The sequence below is a fragment of the Amphiura filiformis genome, chromosome 1 (assembly GCF_039555335.1).
Source record: "Amphiura filiformis chromosome 1, Afil_fr2py, whole genome shotgun sequence".
In the NCBI taxonomy this organism is placed as follows: domain Eukaryota; kingdom Metazoa; phylum Echinodermata; class Ophiuroidea; order Amphilepidida; family Amphiuridae; genus Amphiura; species Amphiura filiformis.
Window position 1 is genome coordinate 10,642,682 of NC_092628.1, and position 23,857 is coordinate 10,666,538.

The window sequence follows — 23,857 nt, forward strand, 5'->3', positions numbered from 1 at the left end:
TTGATCGTTTTGGCCCCCTTTTTGCGTATTTGTATTGCTTCTCTAAAACTATGTTTTAATTAGGGCAGATTTTTACTTCTACTATTATTCTCACATTGCTGAAACCACTCTTCCTGTCTTTCTCTCTCACACTTTCTCTCCCCTTTCATTTCTGCTTGTGTACATACCTGTGATGCTAGGCATTCATTGATTTCTATTTCACAGAAGTCGCCACTATACCCATTCAGACAGTAACATTGTATCTGTCCTGGTACCATGTTATTAGGGCAATGTTGCACCCCAATTTGACAGCAGTAGGCATTATTCTTACATGGGTTGGGTGAACACACTTGAAGATACTGCAAAGAAAGGGGAAAATATGTACTTATTACATTTATAAGAAGCTCTTTTTTCCACTACAAAGCAGAAACCTATATAGTGATTGAGATTTGTTTTCTGTTCATTCATATTCATTCTTATTTTTTCATCAATCATCATACAATGAATACATTATTCATGACTCTCTCAATGTAATAATAATACTGTATACTACATGCTACTTTATCAATACATGATTCAAGTTGTGGTGTAGTATTTCATCAAAATGTGAATGCAAAATTAAGTGCAATTTCAAAGAACTGTATATTTAATTCTTTCAATTTCTGTGCTAATACATCAATTCGTTGTTCATGTTGTAATGCAATAACATTTGTATGAGAGCAAAATGAACTACTGTTTTGATACTGAATTCAAACATACAGAATATGAAACAGGACAAACTTGAATTGCAAAATATCACAGTGATATTGCTTTGAAAATCTTGACCAGGGTTGCCAAACCCACGACTTTTCAACATTGGCTCCCGCAACTTACGGTAGTTTTCTGTCCCATAGAAACCAATGGTTAAGCGAATAATTGGGTGAATTTTCCATTATATGACCCGCGAATTGGGCTGAAATTTGTTGGCAACCCTGAACTTGATTTGATTTTGATACCAACCTGTGAGCAGTCAGGGCCTGTATATCCAGGTGCACATGTACAGGTATAGCTATTGATACCATCAGAACAAGTACCTGAAATAGAAACAAATTTACAATATCGTTAACACCTGTAACCACATTAGAAATTCACACTCCCTGTGTGGCAGATCAAGGTCATGTCTTCCACAGGGGGTATGTGGATTTCAACTGGAATAGCCCAATGCATCTTGCTTGCTACTTTTAAAGTATACAACAGTACACACCTATCTGCGCTTTTCATACCATAGACCTGTGTCATATCCAATGTTATAATGATAAAACTACCTGTCAAATCTAGCCCATATCTTAATTATCTCATAGCTAGAGTATTGCAATGCCCTTTCAACTAACTTTAAAATAAGAGCATACATCATCTTCAAAATGGTGATGTGCTAATTGAATACCCGAGTTTACAAAAATGAGTTAGACCCAAGATGTTATTGCCAGCAGACTGTTCTTCCTTGTGTGTGAAAGATGAGCCAAAATCCACTTTCTAAATAGTCTTCCACGTATACTTAATCATGGTTTTTATGGAAGAAAGGAGTTGGGCCCTTCTTCCACAAATATTTGGTTAAAGAGGAATTTTGTTCATCCATGAAATCTGCTTTTCACTACAATAAACTTCCTTGTTAACATATTACATGCTTCTACTTGTGCAATTAATGGATCATTTCTGTAGCTATTTATAACACATCTGCTTTTGGAACTGGCACTTGCAGTATATTTTGTGGAAGAAGGGCCCAACTCCAGCTTGTATTAAGACCTGTACCGTTGCCATGAAAACATCATATATGATTTCGAATGTATGTAGCACTGCATATTCATGTATTAAAGGTCCCCTGAAGATGAAAACATTCAGTCTATAAAACTTTTCTAAATATTAATTTTTTTCTTAATATCTCAAAAACAGTTTTGATGGAGTTGGGCCCTTCTTCCACTCAGGTATTCAATTGTATTTGCAGTTATGCCTTTAGCATTGGTGCTATGTTAAATCTTTCTATATTATTATTAAGTTCACCCTCCCATTCAAACATTGTGCATGTATACCACAGATTCTCAATTATATTCACTCGAAAGCCACAAAGGGCCATACGCATTAAAAGATTTGTGTTAGAAGACAAAATACACCTTGTTTATACTGTACATTTCAAAGCTGCTGAAGGGCCCTACCACAATTGATAGGCGGGCTGGACCTGCCCGCAGGATGCCTATTGAGAACCCCTGGTGTATGTAACACACATGAATGGCTGTAGCAGCCCAAGACCATTGTTACTGAACACACCAATGACTTCCATCATAACAACACTACACTACAAGATGAACATGATGGTTGTACTGAGCTAGCTCAACCATATTACTCCCTTCCCTTAGCCCCTCTGATTATTCCACTACCTTACCTCCATTTTGACATGGGTTGCTAGCACACTCATCCACATTAACTCCACACAGCACACCGATGAATCCATCCAAACACGTACAAGTAGGCTCTGTTCCTTGTTGAGTAGGCTCTATGCATACTGCTCCATTCTGACACGGATTATTGATGCACACAGATTCCAATTCGCAAAACAAACCAGCGCGTGTTGTAGGACATGCGCACACGAAACCGTTGAGGGCATCTTGGCACTCGCCACCAAACTGGCATGGTTGACTGCCGCATTCATTGATATCTACATCACAGTTGATACCTGAAAGGCAGAAATGTGGCAAAAAGTTGAAGAAATGTGATATTTTGTATAAATATTCCAGTATTTAAGCAAAGCACAAACTGTGTAGTAATTCAGTAGCACTAAACACATATCATGCATATGGGCTTCCACCAAACTTTGGGCATGTTCCTACATTTGTAACATTTTAGGCTTTTCAGCGGCGGCACCAGGATTTTCATACCAGGAAGCAATAACAGGAGCAAGTGAATTTTAGGGGAAGGTCAAAATTTGCCTAAAATTTGGCATTTTTGGCCCCCAAAGAAATTTTGACTGGGAGGAAAAAGCCAAGACTGGAGATGGATTTCAGCCAATCAAAGAGGGCTCATGATGTTATCACTGGCAAACAGTTTGTGTGGAGCGAACGTAACCAACCCAGCAGCAGAAAGGGAATAGATTTGATCCTTGCATTATCCCAAGTGACCTGGACATGATCCTTCACTCTTCAAGTTATCTCACCAGTTTATTTACCAAGGCATTTTACATTTTCAAACAAACAAACAAAATTTTCAACAAATGCTTTTTTACCTGAAAATGACACTGACACATGTACCTATTCACCAGATGCATTACTTGTCCCCCATGCTGACAAACAAACAAACATATTGATTTCTTACCTGCTCTGCCTGCGGGGCACTCACATCTATACCCATTCACCCTATCAATGCACTGTCCTCCATGTAGACATGGATTACTACTGCACTCATAGATCTCCTGTTCACATTCCAGACTAGTAAACCCAGCTTGGCATACACAGAGAAATGCACCATCCCCAGTGTTCAAGCAGGTTCCATCATTTTTGCATGGTACTGATGCACATGCATTGAGAAGTATCTGACACTGGGTACCGGCATAGCCTGCTGCACAGATACATTGGTATCCATTGATGGCATCTACACATACGCCTACATTACATAATGAAAAGACAAAAAATGTTAGGTTATGAAGCTATTTTAAATATTTTTCTGAAGTTCCTTTTTCTTTTTGACTTGGAAAAAATCATAAAAGGTTAAAATCAAATATTAGTTCACAGATGAAATTCTAGATTTCACTTTCAGGCATGAAACCTGGTCTTGAAAAAAAAAGGACTGAAAACCATGTTTTTTTACCATTTTCTATAAACTTGATCCAGAAATAGGCTGAAAAACACTGAAAACAACAAAAATGCTGAAATCAGCTAAAACGCTGACAATTTTCATGCCTGCACTTTAAGTCACAGTAAAATGTTTTGCCGATTCCTTTTCACGCATTAGCCCTCATGTATATGTGTACAATATCAAGCATGTGCATAGGACCTTGAGTAAAATAATATAATCTGGAATGGTTGGTAACACGCTTATGTAAAAGGAATTTTTTTCAAAGCATTATAGCTTCATATCAATTGACTGTGTTTACTAATCTGTATTATTTACCATTTTGCTAACAAGCAATATGGACATTGAGTAAAATAATATGATCTGGAATGGTTGGTATTTTTTTCAAAGCATTATAGCTTAATATCAATTGACTGTGTTTACTAATCTGTATTATTTACCATTTTGCTAACAAGCAATATGGACATGCAAAATTGAAAACCTTACTTCTGTCATGCCTTTTGAAAAAGAATTGCAAACTTTAAGACTAAAATAATGCACTGGCAGACATCAAGAGCAAAGATTAAACAATACAATGTATTTCAAGCATGGTAATATGGTTGAAAGGATTTACCTGATGGGATGGGATATGCAGTATGCACTGTAAACATAAGTTAGCTTACCATATAGCATATAAAAATTTAACAAAGTGCAATGATTTATTGTTTATAGTATGCTACGCACAGGCACATTGATCCACAAACATCAGCACACTTAACAGGTTGTCACTGACCACTACGGCCCCATCATTCCATAAACCATTTAACAACAACTCAGGGGCTTTGCTGCTTAGAATTAAGCGTACACCCTACACATTTCACACTTGACCTTTGCACCCAGGATCAGCTCCCAGAGTTTTGAATGGGTAACAATGAGACAATCAGCAGTAAGTTCCTTGACCAGGGGAATTTCAAGCTAAACCCAATTTTTCCATGACAGTATTAACCACCGCCAGGGTTCAAACCTGCAACCTCGCACCATAATTGAACGCCTTATCGACTGAGCTAACTTGACAGCATGTATACTGTTTGTGGTTAATGTGAGCCCCAACCAACATGAAGATACACTTCTTAATGTAATATGTTCCAAAGCTAAGCTTACCATCATTGACACATGGTTGACTATCACACTCATTAATGTTCACTTCACAGTTATTTCCTTCAAATCCAGGCACACAACGACAATCATATTTATTCACTCCATCTATGCAGAGGGCGCCATTTAGGCAGGGGTTGCTCGCACATTCAACCACTTCTGTTTCGCATCTGTCCCCAGCAAATCCTTGTGGACACTGGCAAACAAAGCGCCCTATCTCATCTGTGCAGACACCTCCCTGAAATGCATATTATTATATGAAGTGTATTTACATATTATTGTAACTGAGTACACAAGTTATAAGTTCTGAGATTAAAACTATAACCAGCAAACTGACTTTTATTGATGTCTATAATACTAAATTCAAACATTTCAAACTTTGACCTATCCATTTAGAAAATGGCATCGCAGAAAATTGAATAGCAGATACGAGACATACCACTAGCGCCCAATTAGACTAGCTCATACGGTGGTCATCATACGTAAATTGTACATATATGGTTTGAGCGCATTACATGTACAAGAATTGGTCATCATAAAGCTTATTAATGTACTATGTCACAAGATGCAGTCATTATATGATTTCAGCTCCAACCATTAATCATATATATTGTATATACATCTCTTGGCAGTCATGACAACGCTGTGCACAGACCATTCCCTTACCTGCAGACATGGGTTGCTGGAGCATTCATTAATTTCTGTTTGACACATAGGTCCCTCATATCCAGGAGCACACTCACAGCTGTACCCATTGACTTGTTCAATACACACGCCTCCATTCATACATGGTGATGATACACATTCAACGGTGTCAGACTCACAGGTCACACCAGTAAACCTGCAAAGTGAACGACATTGATATAGATTACTCAACCTTTGTTTACAACCCTTCATGGCTTGATGGGTGTACCTGCATTATTCTATGTATAACTATCTAACCAATATTACATAAAAAGTAATTTTAAACTTTTACCCTATACTACTAAATTTGGAGTGGTCCACTCACCAAAGCTCTTTCACCAGATCAACCAGCGTCTTCAGCGGATGCTATCACTTTGAAGATTTGTTGTTGCCAGTGATGTTCTTGAAATACCTACCAATAACATCAATGGTGTTGATAACGTCATACAAGAAGTTGTTGTGCCGACACTACCCCCCTGGTTCCCAGGGGTCAGGGGGTAATCCCATACTAAGGCAAGTTCTGGTTCTGATGTAATTGGCTTCCAGAACCTTATGAGGGAACTCCTATGGCTCCCTCTCTAACACCTTTACACTTTCCCATCTCAAGAATATCACTATCAACAACAAATCTTTAGCATAATAACATCCGTTGAATACTCTGTTTGAGCCAGTGACTGTACCACATTTTAGTAGCATAAAAGTTTAAAATTACTTTCTATTTAGTTATTAGGTGCTATGAGTAATATACATAACTATACTAAATATTGATCAGGAGTCAGTATGCCTAATATTAATATGACATGGCGTTATGCAGCAATGAAATTTTGGATTCTGTAACTTCCTATCACTCATAGTAGCATCAGTGTATGATGCACTGGGACTTCTCTGCAATTATAGTATCTTCTACTGCAGTGCGATCTGGTTCTAGTATGCCAACCTATTTATCTAAGCTGTAAATTTGAGTTGCACGAATTCTGTAATTAACTGTCTACCACTGGTAATATCATCAGTATTATGTGTTCCTGCAAATGTAGTATCTTCTGAAGCAGCGTAATCTAGTTTTGTCACCTTTGTTATCATATAATGCCAAAAGTGAACCATAGACACATAATAAATCGTAGCCCACAATATTTCTGTCAAAATAAGTTTATCAAGCTGATTACTTACCCAGCAGGACAAGCGCATACAAATCTGTTGACATCATCCACACATGTCCCTCCATTTATGCAAGGGTCTACAGCACACTCATCTATATTAACCTCACATAGTGGTCCTTGGTAGCCATCAACACATAGGCATACATAGGCATCTATATCATCTATACATTGGGCTCCATTTTGACATGGTTGACTGTTGCACTCATTGATGTTTCTTTCGCATCGTGTTCCAGAGTAGCCTAAAAAAAGCATATGATAGATTTTGGTTTCTGATTTATTTTCAAAACAATTTATACATGAATCAACATATTTGATGCATGAATCTGATTTGATTTAACAATGATTCAAGATGAATAACATGCTATACACCAAACACACAAAGCTATTGTGTGTTTGAAAGTTGAAATCCATACCCCCTATGGAAGACATTACCTTAATCTCCTACACAGGGAGTGTATATTTCAAATGAGTTACCCATTCAAGAAATTCCTTTTGAAACTCACACTCCCTGTGTGGAAGATTAAGGTTATGTCTTCCATAGGGAATGTGTGGATTTTAACTGGAATGGGCCAACATGTTGTGTCCTTGACAAGATATCTTATTGCTCTTGTCCCATTCAACCCAGGTGTAAAATGGGGAGCTGTCCCATTCAACCCAGGTGTAAAATGGGGAGCTGTTAGAAGTAACAATACTGTGTGCCATTATTATAGGAAACCATCTGATATAATAACTGTGAAGCACTTTGATAACCATTCTCAAGGCCCTATATCAATACCTACAGTTACAAAAAATTTGACTCAAATTGAGTCACCTACTGAACACAGACACTAATCTCCATTGAGTTTATCATTACAGAAACAATCATTCAGGCATGGATAGCTAGTACACTCAAATAAATTGCAATATTTCTGACTCAAATACTTCACCTGCTGTGCATTGACACTCATTTGTTAAGTCTGTTCTGCATCAATAATCATTCAGATATAATGAACTAGCCCATTCAAATATTCCACAATACTTAATGACTCAATTGACTCACCTGCCGTACACTGACACTCATATCCGTTGAGTCTATCCCTACATACGCCATCATTCAGGCATGGTGAGCTAGCACACTCAAATATCTCTGATGTACAAGTTGTTCCAGTAAATCCTCCCTGGCAGTCACATGTAAACCTGTTGATCTCATTCAAACATATGCCGCCATTCTGGCATGGGTTACTGCCGCATTCATCTATGTCCAATTCACAATTTACGCCTGGATTGGGATGGATGTAACAAAAAGGAATGAAACGTTTAAATAACAATAAGATTATTCTTATGGGTCTGGTTCCACTAGGAACATTGCACAGTATTATAAAGATGATAGCGCCTTTACATATATTGCTCAGGCAACACTTCAACTTGTATAAAGTCAGATATCTGCTATAGTATTTAGTTACCTTGATATCCAGGTACACATTGACATCGATATGCTTGGAATAAATCCACACACTGCCCACCGTTCTGACATGGTGAATTAACACATTGATCACCATCTTGCTCACAGTTGACTCCAAACCAGCCACTCAAACAGTCGCATTGATATTCACCAATTAGATTGCGACAAACACCTGACAGAATGAGATGATGAACATGGATTAATTGAATTTGATTAAATTTTCAAATTAAATATAAAAAAGTGAATAGAAGATAATAAGAAAAGTGTAACTTATTTGTCACAACTTTTTTGGTTGGAGCTGTGTAGCCTATGGCCAGCATCCACCAGCCTTCAAAGAACAATGGGTATAGAAGATGCCCCATACAAAGAGAATACAAGCATCCCCTCTTACCACTTTTGGGGTGCTCCAGGACCCCCAATTTTCACCAGGTGGACCTCAAAATTTAACTTCTCACATAGTAAAGAGCCTATGAACATCTTCATGTACCCTCAAGTTTTACAGGCTAATGCTACCCTTGCTTACAATAGAATATTATTTTACCATAAAACCCTTTCGAGCATCATCCTTCTCACTCAGACACACCCCTACAATACACACTCCACACGTTCCGTGTTACAATCGGAAAATTAAATGTTTTTGTTCCCATAACCAGGGACAGTTTGAACACACTGTATATTTTACTATTCAAATGGCTCAATACTACATACTCCATAAGGAGTTGATGTCCTTACTTGTGTTTATTGTACTTTTGAGACTTTTGACAGGTAGGGTGGAAGCAGAAATAGTCTCTATGATAAGGGACATCCCTGGTTGTCAGATGTCTCCAGTTATCTGGAAATTGTCCCTGATTAGCGGTGTTTACAAGCCTACCCCCACCAATGGTAACATACACACATCACCACATGCATCACGCTTTGCATGTATGATCAGTGACATTCAATACTCTCTACACTAAATATATGGGAACAACAAAATTTGAACTTCTCTTCTAACAAGGGACATCAGCAAACCAGTGTCATATGAAACATTGCAAACATGCCTATTTGGCTCCAGTTGACTCACTTGCTGCGCAATGTTGAAAGACCATCACTGATAGGCAAGAGGTAAGCATTTTTAGGGTATTTAGGCAGTGGTGACTTCACTGGCATAGTTTTGGAAGGTGTCCCCGGCTGGTCGATAGATAAACACACAAATAGTCCCTGGAAGTGGGTGATTATGAGCGCACCCCCACAAACATACATACTTGTGGGCCTATAAGACTATGCAATAAACATAAAGACTCACCTCCATTCCTGCAAGGATTGCTACTACATTCATCCACAGCATCCTGTTGACATCTAGTACCACCGAATCCATCTGTACACACACATCTATAGGCCTGTACTAAGTCTACACACACACCACCATTAAGGCATGGGTTACTAGCACACTGATCACCATCAATCTGGCAATTCACACCACTGAATCCTGGCTGACAATTACAGCGATAGGCATCCACTAAATCTATACATTGACCTGTGTTAAGACAAAACAAATAAAGGAAAGAACAGTTTATTTAATTATTCAAAGCTTTCATTACCAGACTCTAGTTCATTTGGTTTCCTTGAGGTAGTGACGTCAGTGCGTCTTCCAGTGGGTGAAATAAAATTGAGTGCATGATCGAAGGTGGAACATCGGTACATGCACAAAGTAATTGCGACAATGTAACTGATGTTATTCAGACCTGAAACTGACCATTTGTGAAAAAAGAGGAAACTGCTTTAAAAAAGAGGAAAATAGCACAAAATCATGCTAAAAAAGCTCTAATTGGGCTGAAAATAACAAAAAATGTGTAAATTTCAGGGAAAAAAAGAGGAAAACAGCTAAAAAGAGGAAAAGTTTCAGGTCTGGTCACTGTCTTGAGAAAGCCAACTGGACTATAGAAGCTCCCCAAGACCACATAACATCATCAGCAAAACTGACCTTTCTCATTCTTTATTTAGTGATATCAGAGTACAGATAAGAGGACATTAAGACAGGCCGTTGCAACTCGTATACTAGCGCAATACAAAAAGGTGGCGACACCGTCGGCTTCCCCTGTGTATTACCCTGCACTAACATGGCGTCCAATGGCGTCTCACGGGGGGCCATTTTGGAAAAGTAAAGAAAAATGCTGCTGCCACCTACGGCCTACCTGCGTAGTGCTGTGGAGACTTACGTTAACATGACGTCACGAATATGCTAATTAAAGAAAAATGCTGCTGCCATCGACGGCCACATGCTGCAGGCGTGACGATCGCTGTTTCGCTGACCTCACATCGATGATCGGAGTTGCAAGTCCATCGCACTACGTGCTCTATAATACGTCCATGATTAAGATCACATCATACTAATTACATGTGTATGCAACGACAGCATTATGATGCGCAGATCACTTGTATTAAATCATCACGAACTTCAGGACAGTGTATAATAAATAATTTTGGGAAACTAGCACAATCATTATTATTTCCATTACCAAGTCTACCACTGAATTTATACATGTAATGTTAATTAAATTGTACGTTGATACACTCATATAATTGGCAGAAAATGAAACAAAATCATCAGACAGTATGTCTTTATCTTTTGGATGTTCTGAGCTCAATTCTAGGTTAAACCAATTTATTTCTCTAAAAGTAGAAAATAAAATTGGAGTGGATTTCACTAGCATTCACAACACATTGTAGACCCATGGTAAAGAGATTTGTAACTTGGAGTGGATTTCACTAGCATTCACAACACATTGTAGACCCATGGTAAAGAGATTTGTAACTTGGAGTGGATTTCACTAGCATTCACAACACAATGTAGACCCATGGTAAAGAGATTTGTAACTTAATTTGCAGTAAGTCACTGAAGAACTCCAAAGATATGATGTGTTACATGTAGTGAAATCGGCCCCTGCTTCAATTCTAAGTCATATCCTACATACCTGCATTAACACATGGATTACTGGCACATTCATTGATATCAGTCTCACATCTCTCTCCTTCATATCCAGGTATACATGTACATTGGTATGATCCTGTCATATCCTACATACCTGCATTAACACATGGATTACTGGCACATTCATTGATATCAGTCTCACATCTCTCTCCTTCATATCCAGGTATACATGTACATTGGTATGATCCTGTCATATCCTACATACCTGCATTAACACATGGATTACTGGCACATTCATTGATATCAGTCTCACATCTCTCTCCTTCATATCCAGGTATACATGTACATTGGTATGATCCTGTCATATCCTACATACCTGCATTAACACATGGATTACTGGCACATTCATTGATATCAGTCTCACATCTATCCCCTTCATATCCAGGTATACATGTACATTGGTATGATCCTGTCATATCCTACATACCTGCATTAACACATGGATTACTGGCACATTCATTGATATCAGTCTCACATCTCTCTCCTTCATATCCAGGTATACATGTACATTGGTATGATCCTGTCATATCCTACATACCTGCATTAACACATGGATTACTGGCACATTCATTGATATCAGTCTCACATCTCTCTCCTTCATATCCAGGTATACATGTACATTGGTATGATCCTGTCATATCCTACATACCTGCATTAACACATGGATTACTGGCACATTCATTGATATCAGTCTCACATCTATCTCCTTCATATCCAGGTATACATGTACATTGGTATGATCCTGTCATATCCTACATACCTGCATTAACACATGGATTACTGGCACATTCATTGATATCAGTCTCACATCTATCTCCTTCATATCCAGGTATACATGTACATTGATATGATCCTGTCATATCCTACATACCTGCATTAACACATGGATTACTGGCACATTCATTGATATCAGTCTCACATCTATCTCCTTCATATCCAGGTATACATGTACATTGGTATGATCCTGTCATATCCTACATACCTGCATTAACACATGGATTACTGGCACATTCATTGATATCAGTCTCACATCTATCTCCTTCATATCCAGGTATACATGTACATTGATATGATCCTGTCATATCCTACATACCTGCATTAACACATGGATTACTGGCACATTCATTGATATCAGTCTCACATCTATCTCCTTCATATCCAGGTATACATGTACATTGATATGATCCTGTCATATCCTACATACCTGCATTAACACATGGATTACTGGCACATTCATTGATATCAGTCTCACATCTCTCTCCTTCATATCCAGGTATACATGTACATTGGTATGATCCTGTCATATCCTACATACCTGCATTAACACATGGATTACTGGCACATTCATTGATATCAGTCTCACATCTATCCCCTTCATATCCAGGTATACATGTACATTGGTATGATCCTGTCATATCCTACATACCTGCATTAACACATGGATTACTGGCACATTCATTGATATCAGTCTCACATCTCTCTCCTTCATATCCAGGTATACATGTACATTGGTATGATCCTGTCATATCCTACATACCTGCATTAACACATGGATTACTGGCACATTCATTGATATCAGTCTCACATCTATCTCCTTCATATCCAGGTATACATGTACATTGATATGATCCTGTCATATCCTACATACCTGCATTAACACATGGATTACTGGCACATTCATTGATATCAGTCTCACATCTATCTCCTTCATATCCAGGTATACATGTACATTGGTATGATCCTGCCAGATCTGTACAGGTTGCTCCATTCAGGCAGGGTGACACGGCACACTCATCCACCTCTGTTTCGCATAGGATTCCTGTGAAAAATAAAATATATATGTCGGTGACCAAATATGCATTTGATTATGAGTATCTTGATAATGGCATCTTTCAGCAATTACTTCACTGACATTACATTGATCATAATCATTTCACATCAATATGGAAAATCTAGTTCAGCAACAAACTCAGCAAGTCTAATAGAATTTAAAATGTCAAATGGCCATCTTCTCCTGTTGGAAAGCACTTAAAGTTAATTTTTTATTACTTCCGTGGTCCTGGTACGCGTAGAAGTGACAAGGTCGCCTACTACGCACCGCGCCGACGACCAATGGGTCAACCGGCTTGTTGTCAAGTGCGTTGATCAGCCAATCAGCGTGATTGTTTATTTCTTCTGTATGTACGCTCACCTACGCTTGGCGCACAGCTCGGACCACGGAAGTAATAAAAAATTAACTTTAATCAAAGAACAACATCAAATTGATTGGGACAAAGTTTGCATGCTGGATATAGAGAACTGGTCTCGAAGAGGAGTCAGAGAAATTGCAGCACCAACGTTGCCCTCAACAGGGACCAGGTATGCCACCTTCTACCCGTCACTGACACATCAAATCACGTGAACCTAATTCTACCAGTGTCACATGATCATGGACTAATCATCCACAGCCTACACAGCTGCAACCAAAACGTTGCGAGAATTGCAAGTTCTCCCTTCTTGTAAAAAATGTACTCACCAATATACCCTGGCAGACAGGTGCATGAAAATCTGTTGATCTCATTCACACATACAGCTCTATTCTGACATGGGTTACTGGCACATTCATTGAGCTCTACTTCACAATGAATACCTGATAATCAAATAAATAACAAGGTTTAGGGGTTATTTTATGGTCAATTTAAACTGCAAATCTTTGGTATTTTTACACATGTTTACTGGCGTTAACAACATTGCAAGTATGTCTTGACTGCACTGGATTTACACACAGGTTTGTGCCGCATCACATGACGTGAATCCCGCATGTAATCACAATATTACGCATTTGTGCATTCTTGACTCATATTTTCCCGCCAATTTACTTTAGCTGTCTTGAGCCATGTGACTTTTATAGCTGGAAAGAGTGAAATAGTTGTAAATCAAGAAATATAGCTGTATTTTAAATTCAAGTGAAAGTATAAATCTTAGTATTTTTAAGCATCACAAAATCTCAAATTTTGGTGTGGATAAATGTGTCTTCCCTTATACTTTGATCAGCTCGTAATCGGCAGGAATTGTTAGGCTTTTACCACTACGCTGAAAAAGTAGATCCACGTTAAGAGTGATATTGTTCATCTGGAAGATCTACAATGTGCATGTTAAAGAAAGTAGACAAGTATAGGACTTGAATTCATAATTTGTGATTTTTCTGGCAAGGTGTCATAAGACAATTCTCTAATTAAAATATATTGATATTAATCCGCGATGTTAAAATTCCCGCCGATTGCGAGCTGATCAAAGTATAATTATTCTCCCCATAGGGGCTGTACCAATTTCATTGACCCTGAGTACCATTTTACTAAGACTTAAACTTCTACATAAAATAAATACATAATTGATAAATAAAACATTTACAAGGCATGTGAATGATAAATAAATTATGAAATGATTAGTACCAGTTGACAAATTATTATAGCAAAGTTTTCATTACCTTGATATCCAGGAATGCATACACATTGGTATCCATTAACAAGGTCTACACACTGTGCCCCATTTTGGCATGGTGACCCTTCGCAATCATTCACATTGACCTGACACTGTGGTCCTGTATACCCTGACGGACAGAAGCAATGATACCGGTTTGCTTGGTCGACACATGTGCCTCCATTCTGACATGGATCACTTCCACACTCATTGAAATTAGTCTCACAAAAGGTACCTATTTAAGAGAGAACGGAATTCATTTGGTTATACAGTCCTTCATGCACCAAACCCACTGGGCTATTCCAGTTACAATCCATACACCCTCTATGGAAGATGCAACCTTAATCTTCCACACAGGGAGTGTGAATTTCAAATAGGGTTACCTAACTGAGTTACTCAATTTGAAAATCTATACCCGGGAGATTAAGGTCATGCATCTTCCATAGGGGGAGAATTGATTTCATCTGGAACAGCCATTCTATTCTCTTAAAACAAGATTGAATACTCACCTTCTCCCTGGAATTCTCACCATAAACAATGACTAAAGTCCCTTCATTCTGATAAAAAAAACACCTTACCTTGGAAAACTTAATTAAATGCTGTGCCAACACTTACTTCATTTGCTTGTGTCTCATCCTCGATATCATTTACTTCTGGAACTGCCTGTGAAAGTTAAGTGCTATGCTACCATAAGTCCATTTCCTTTGTTGGGTTCTGACTTAGAGCTTTGGGACTGTTTTGATCAATAAAACGGCTTACCTGATATAAGAGCTTCCAATGAATCCATGCAGGTTGAATTGAAGTAAAGCAATATTGGGCTATTCCAGTAATTAATGGCACCCCAAAGAAGACATGTAAGTTTGTACCATAAATTTTTATCCATAAATGGGAATTCTCATTTTGACAATAAAATGATTAAAAATTGGGAATTCCCAATGTCCCTAAAGAAGACAGGAAAATTTTTGCTAACATTTTTGGGAATTCCCAAGCCTAAAATAAAAAGGTGTCTTTTTCTGGAGAATTCCCATGTCTTCTTTATAGGGTTGTGAAAATAATGACCATTTTTGGGGGTAATTCCCAGAGCAAAAAATGGTGAAATTTTTTGGGAATCCCATGTCTTCTTTAGGGGGGTGCCTTTAATTTCTGGAAGAGCCCATTGTAATATTTGTTGATGCCCTCGTTTTTGTCAAATTTTTGATTTTTACAAAATTCTAATGTACTTTAATTTAAAAAAAATATACCTTTCAAAAACAAGGCATTTGGTGCTGTATGTGATAAAATCTGAGATTTGTAATACAATCTTAGGAACATTAGATTTAGTCGTGATTCAATTCAGCCAATCTGAGTTGCCAATACACGGATTCACGATCTTGGTACCGAAATTTCATTTTACTTCATTTGTTCGACTCAAAATTAAAGGCACAAATATGATGGTGAAAAGTAACATTTTGCAATAAAGATAATAAATATCTTACAATATCAGATATTGCATTTTTGAATAGACAAAGCCAAGGGCATAAACAATGATCACAAATACAATAATATATCTACACGATGCCCAAGATAATTGTACATCTTATGGACGATTTGGATCTGATATTATATGTTACAAATATTATTGACAAATTCATATGCCATAACTGGCAAAATATTCACAACTTCGATCAATTATAAATTTCCCCCATGTGGTCAGGTATACAACCACCACCAGGCATGTTTGTACTCATTAAAAACATTCTTGTGCATTCATATCATCTATTTTAACACAAATTTGTTCTTGTTGAAAAAAAATGTTGGCCTTATTAACAACTGCATTTAGCATTTGTAGTCATTGAAGTAAACGATGTATTTACACAATTTGTATCTTCTGATACAGGCTCTACATGACCATGGTAGATATAAGGGATTGGGCAATCTCAATATGGTAGGGGGAAATTCACAATTTAAAAAAAATGAATCTCCCTTATACACCACTGCAATAATATTGCATTCACTCAAATATTTTGCAATCCCCAAGTTTCTCAACTTCATTTGTTCTAAACTTTTTATCTGAAAAAAATTGTTTTTTTCCTCTTTTTCCAGGCAAAACATTTGTGTTCTTCCTCTACTTCTCCTAAGTTATAATGACCAGCCCCCCTAAAATTATAGTGACCAATCCCTAGTGTTCATGCCTCTACGCACATAACAGACATTTATAGACTGAAAGCTGAATTTACACTTGATCACTAAGCGATAATGATGAACGTCACTGTTTTGTTGCTGCTTTTTTAAGTGCACCGACCACAATTGTATTTTAATCGCACAGGTGTCAGAGTATACAGAGATATCACACAACCTAAACACCAACACCATTGATTTCATCACATCAATTTATATAACTATTGAGCAATAATTGGTCTACACAATGTCGGGCTGTGATAAAATTTGATAACCATGGACAAATACTCACCATCATGTCCACAGATTACCTTTGAAACTGTATTCTGAAAATACTAAATTACCAAAAAAAATAATAATTTGCTTAGGTGTTTTATCCTAGCTTATCTTAATGGAGCACTTTGTAAAACTGACATTACAAAATAATTAAATTTTCTGTTTTTGTGGTGTGATAGATCTATAACATACAAAAGTTTAAGCTACAATCAAACTCAATTTGATGAAGGGATGTACCAATTTTGAATTTTGCTCGGATAACCCGACTCCATACCAAAGTCAGTATTAATTTTTTAACCATGAATATGGAAATAGTAAAGGCATTAACTATGAATATGCATATATTAAAGGTACATGTACCAGGACATAATTTTCAATGATAGATGGGGTGGGTGGTTTTGGGTGGGTAGGTGGCTTTGTGGATGGATGGGTGGGCAGGGGCGTATTTGAGTTGGATGTGTGTGTGCATAGATAAATGGATCATGTATGGTTAGTGATGTGGGACATACAGTGTGGTAAGATTCTATAACTGATCCAGTAAACTGCTTACATTTTTACAGTGAGGTTGAATGTATTATTAGTAGTAACCATCGTATTATTAGTAGATGTAAATGTTATGAGAATAATGGAGTTCAAATGTAGTGTCAAAGTATGTGCTATGTGAATCAATGATGTATAAAGCCCATGGGCAGGTGGTGGTTCTACATAATTATCAACTACTGTAATTTAAATTATTGGATCACCTATCATATTACATAAGAATTGCATATCTGATACAGATAACATTTTGTCTGGCTGTTAATTATCATATTATATCACCTATAAACCCTCGTTGGCAGTTGCATCGATAACCACTCGTCATCTCCATACACTCCGCTCCATTCTGACATGGATCACTGGCACATTCTGGAAAATCCAACTCACAGTTGACACCATAGAATCCTCGTCCGCAGTTACACCTATATCCATTGAAGATATCAACACATGTTGCTCCATTCTGACAAGGGTTACCATCACATTCATTCACTTCTGTCTGACACAATGTTCCTGTGTACCCTGCTAAACATTGGCATGTAAACTGATTGATGGCATCTACACACCGAGCACCATTGAGACAAGGATCACTGTCGCATTCATTAATATTGACTTCACAACGTTGTCCTTGATATCCCGACAGACATGTGCATGAGTATCTATTGACTTCGTCACCACATTGTGCTCCATTCAAACAAGGATTGCTCGCACATTCATCAACATTGATCTCACATGCTGTGCCTTGATAGCCAGCTTCACATGTGCACATGTATCCGTTGTTTCTGTCGCGACAAGCGCCACCATTTTGACATGGATTTGACGCGCATTCATCAATGTTGATCTCACACCGTTCCCCTGAAAAACCTGATGCACAGACACAAACATAGCCATTTACAGAGTCAACACAATCTGCTGCATTTAGGCAGGGACTACTTGCGCATTCATTAATGTTTATTTCGCAGTTGATTCCAGCAAAACCAGGTAGACAGATACATTGGTAGTGAGCAATTCTATCAATGCATTCTGCTTCATTTTGACATGGATTTGATGAGCATTCATTGATTTCTTGATCACAGTTCACACCCCTATAACCTGCACTACAAGCACACGTGTATCCATTAACTTGGTCTATGCACTGTCCATTATTCTGGCAAGGCCCACTGTCACATTCATTGACCTCTACTTGACAATCATTTCCTGAGTATCCAGAAGGGCACACACATGTGTATCCATTAACAATGTTTAAACATGTGCCCTCATTACGACATGGATTGCTAAGACATTCATCAATTTCAAACTGGCATTCCATTCCTTGATAACCTGCCAGACAAAGACATTGATATCCATTTATAAGATCGCGGCATTCAGCTCCATTCTGACAAGGGTTAACTTCACAATCATTGATGTCATTGTCACATCTTTTCCCTGTGTATCCATCAGCACATGTACAGATAAAGTCATTTATTGCATCTTGGCATAAGCCACCATTTCTGCAAGGTTGTGCATCGCACTCATCAATTTCATCACTACATGTTTGGCCAACAAACCCTGGTGCACAATCACACACATAGCCTGCAATACCATCTCTGCATTCGCCATTAGCTGTGCATGGATTTGATGCACATTCGTTAACATTGATTTCACAGTGTATTCCTGTAAATCCGTTTGAGCATGTGCAGATGTAGCCTGCTAGTCCATCTACACACTCTGCTCCATTCTGACACGGATCACTGGCACATTCTGGGAAATCCAACTCACAGTTGACACCATAGAATCCCTGTACACAGTTACACCTATATCCATTGAAGATATCTTGACACATTGCTCCATTCTGACAAGGGTTACCATCACATTCATTGACTTCTGTTTCACACAATGTTCCGGTGAAACCTGCTAAACATCTGCATGTATATTGATTGACAGCATCTACACATTGAGCACCATTGAGACAAGGATTACTGCCGCATTCATTAATATTGACTTGACAACGTTGTCCTTCGTATCCCGGCAGACATGTGCATAAGTATCCATAGACTTCATCAACACATTGTCCTCCATTCAGACAAGGATTGCTTGCACATTCATCAATGTTGACTCCACATACTGTGCCTTTATAGCCAGCTGCACATATGCATGTGTATCCATCGATACCATCGCGACAAGCGCCACCATTTTGACAAGGATTGGACGCACATTCTGCAATGTTGATCTCGCAACGATCCCCTGAAAAACCTAATGGACAGTAACAAATATAGGCATTTACAGAGTCAACGCAGAGAGCTCCATTCAGGCATGGACTACTTGCACATTCATCAATGTTAACTTCACAGTTGATTCCAGAGAAACCCGGCAGACAGTAACATTGATAGCCATCAATTATGGCAACACATTGTGCTTCATTCTGACATGGATTTGGATCTACCAAGCATTCATTCACTTCTTCTTCACAGTTTACACCACTATACCCTGCATTGCAGGCACATGTGTATCCATTAACTTCATTTATGCACTGTGCATTATTCTGACAAGGCCCACTGGCACATTCATTGACATCTACTTGACAATCATTTCCAGAGTATCCAGGAGGGCACACACACTCGTAACCATTAACAACATCCAAACAGGTAGCCCCATTATAACATGGATTGCTCAGACATTCATTGATTTCAAATTGGCATTCCATTCCTTGGAAACCTGCTAGACAAAGACATTGATATCCATTTATAAGATCGCGGCATTCAGCTCCATTCTGACAAGGGTTAACTTCACAATCATTGATGTCATTATCACATCTTTTCCCTGTGTATCCATCAGCACATGTGCAGATAAAGTCATTTATTGCATCTTGGCATTGGCCACCATTTCTGCAAGGCTGTGCAGCACATTCATCAATATTAACGTCACATGTTCTGCCAACAAACCCTGGTGCACAATCACATGCATAGCCTGCAATACCATCTCTGCATTCACCATTAGCTGTGCAAGGACTTGATACACATTCATCCACATCCGTTTCACAGTTTGTTCCTGTAAATCCTTCCAAGCATATGCAGATATAGCCCGCTGGTATATCCACACACTCTGCTCCATTTTGACATGGGTTTGATAAGCACTCGTTGATATCCACATCACAAACTGCGCCCTCATATCCAGGCATACACTCGCAAAAGTATTGATCTACAGTGTCTATGCATGTGGCAGAATTTTGGCAAGGCATACTAGCACACTCATCTACATCCACTTCACATTTAGTTCCTTGAAAACCTGATGCACATTCGCAAATGTACATTCCAATCCTATTGCGACAAATGCCTCCGTTCAAACAAGGTGCACTTCCACATTCATCAATATCAATTTCACACCGAGAACCTTGAAATCCAGTAGAGCACACACAATTATATCGATTCACTGAATCCCTACACACAGCTCCATTAAGACAGGGAGTGCTTTCGCACTCATTGATGTTAATTTCGCAGTTCATTCCGGTAAATCCTGCAACACAATTGCAAATATAACTTCCAACTAAATCAAGACACTGTGCTCCATTTTGGCATGGTCCGCTATTACATTCCTTAATATCTTGTCCGCATTTAGTTCCTCCGAAACCTTCTGGACACACACAGGTATAACCGTTCACAAGATCGCTACATGTCGCTCCATTGCCACATGGGCTACTAGCGCAGTCATCAATGTCAATCTGACATGTATCCCCAATAAACCCTGGAAGACATATGCAAGCATAACCATCAATCCCATCCACACAGTGTGCTTCATTCTGACATGGATTACTTGCGCATTCCGCTATGTCCATCTCGCAGTTGACGCCCTCGTATCCTGCACGGCATTCACAGTCATATCCATTTACCAAGTCAATACATCTTGCACCATTTATACATGGTTCACTCAGGCATTCATTAACCTCTGTTTCACACACTATGCCTTGGAAACCAGGAGCACAATTACAACGGAAGTTACCATTTGCCTCTATCACACACTGTCCTCCATTGAGACAAGGTGGAGTGCATTCAATCACATTTTCCTGACATCTGGCACCACTAAATCCTGGTGGGCATATGCATGTAAATCTATTAACACCATCCACGCATACACCAGCATTCAGACAAGGATCGGATGCACATTCATTAATTTGAACATCGCATAGACGTCCTTCGTATCCTGGCTGACATTCACATCGATATCTGTCAACTGAGTCAACACAAAGAGCTTGATTTCGACATGGATTACTGGCACATTCATCGATATTGACACTGCATTGTGGGCCTGTGAAGCCAGCGAGGCATGCACAACTATATCCGTTGATAAGTTCAGCACAAGGAGCTCCATTTCTGCAAGGAGCCGATGCACATTCTAGTATCTCCTCCTCACAGTGTGTTCCAACATACCCCACAGGACAAGTACAGCTATATCCAGTCAATGTCTCACTACAAGTTGCTCCATTCTGACAGGGTGTAGGAGTGCATTCATTCCTTTCCAACTGACATTGTGGGCCTTGAAAACCAGCAGGACACACACATTCATACTGATTCACCAAGTCCCTACAAGTGCCTCCATTAACACATGGATTGCTTTCACACTCATTGATGTTAATTTCACAGTTTATTCCAGAATACCCCGTTACGCAACTGCAAATATAACTACCAACTAAATCAAGACACTGTGCTCCATTTTGGCACGGTCCACTGTCGCATTCCTTAACATCTTGTCTGCATTCATCTCCTTGCATGCCTTGTGGACATGCACATGTATAACCATTCACAAGATCGCTACATGTTGCTCCGTTGACACATGGGTTACTAGCGCACTCATCTATATTGATCTGACATGCATCACCAGCAAACCCTGGAAGACACCAGCAGGTATAACCGTCAATTTCATCCACACATTGTGCTGCATTCTGACATGGATTACTAGCGCACTCCACTATGTCCATCTCACAGTTTATGCCTTCATAACCAATAATGCAGATGCAGATGTATCTATTTAATAAGTCAACACATGTCGCACCATTCAAACATGGTCCACTCAGGCATTCGTCAAAATCAGTTTCACAAACCACACCTGCGAAACCAGACATCAAAAAAATTCCACTGAATTCATAGAGTATAAGGTTCATTGAATAGAATTGATAGTAGTAATCTTTTGTTCATGCAGGAGAAAAAGACACCAGAATTGTGCATACCATAGGAAGATATAGATTTTATATTACGTGAGTTACAACCTCCAGGTTCTTGCCTATCCATCTGCAGAATTTACCACATCAATTAAAAAGAACAAGAATCAATATACGGAAACATGCAACAGATCTTCGCCATGATTGTGCTATATCTGCTGTTTGATATAATCAGTGTATGATATAAAGAACCAAATTAAACAGATATTTCTTGCCCATCATTCAATAGAAAGTTGCCATATTGCACCTATAACCCAAGTATGGTGTGAATAGATATCGTAAAATGCAGCCATAGCTTTAACTTGCCATCCATTTTAACACATAAACACAAACAAATACCACCATTTTACAAGACAGAGTATGCAATTTATCCAGGAAATTGTTAAAGAATTTTGCATACAAAAATTTCAATTTAATCTGAGCAAAATACTTCAGTAATTTCATTGTGTATAACATCTACATCCAAATTTACACAATTCATCCTTTTAACACCTGTTTTTGTCCCAGGTGACTTTATAAGAACATAAAATATAAAATTCAAAGTACACCAATTCCAATGTGTACAATCACAACAGAATAAAGACATTTCACACACGAACATTATCGATACTTCAATCCAGATAACCACATATTAAGCAACTGTGCATTTGTGATGACCTCTGCCAACCTGTGCTGAAAACATGCAATTATTAAGCTTAGTGCCAGCTGCCAACAAACCAAAGTCAGAGTTACGGACATTGAGGCCTAAGTTGTATCCAGGAGCACTACCCAGTGTGTTTGGAACAGGGTCATTTATCTTTGAGCATTTTGTGTCAATTTAGTTCCTCTGAAGTGGATCAAATCCTACATTTAATTATCCTTCAGAAAACACATGGGAAATCTTAGAAGCATGCATCATTGATGTTAGATCCTCGCTTATTTCTAATAAACTTATTTTCAAGAAAAGAAAACTATAATATATTATTCCATCACATCTCATTTTCTGAAGGCTGAGTTAGCTGCTTCCTTTTTAAATTGGTTCAATAGAAGGAATTTTGAATTTGCTTACAACAATC

At 38.4% G+C, this 23,857-nt stretch overlaps 1 protein-coding gene across 1 annotated transcript in view; it reads right to left on the bottom strand.

Moving 5' to 3' along the window:
- LOC140155398 (uncharacterized) overlaps positions 1–23,857 on the bottom strand; it is a 117,368-nt gene that overhangs the window by 44,624 nt on the left and 48,887 nt on the right. The window contains 15 exon segments of the mRNA XM_072178233.1: positions 168–338; positions 979–1,052; positions 2,396–2,686; positions 3,322–3,609; positions 4,939–5,170; positions 5,599–5,773; positions 6,784–7,012; positions 7,813–8,031; positions 8,216–8,386; positions 9,500–9,730; positions 11,169–11,271; positions 12,844–13,004; positions 13,701–13,814; positions 14,652–14,879; positions 17,897–22,690. Of these exon segments, the coding sequence (XP_072034334.1) occupies positions 168–338; positions 979–1,052; positions 2,396–2,686; positions 3,322–3,609; positions 4,939–5,170; positions 5,599–5,773; positions 6,784–7,012; positions 7,813–8,031; positions 8,216–8,386; positions 9,500–9,730; positions 11,169–11,271; positions 12,844–13,004; positions 13,701–13,814; positions 14,652–14,879; positions 17,897–22,690 (7,481 nt within the window).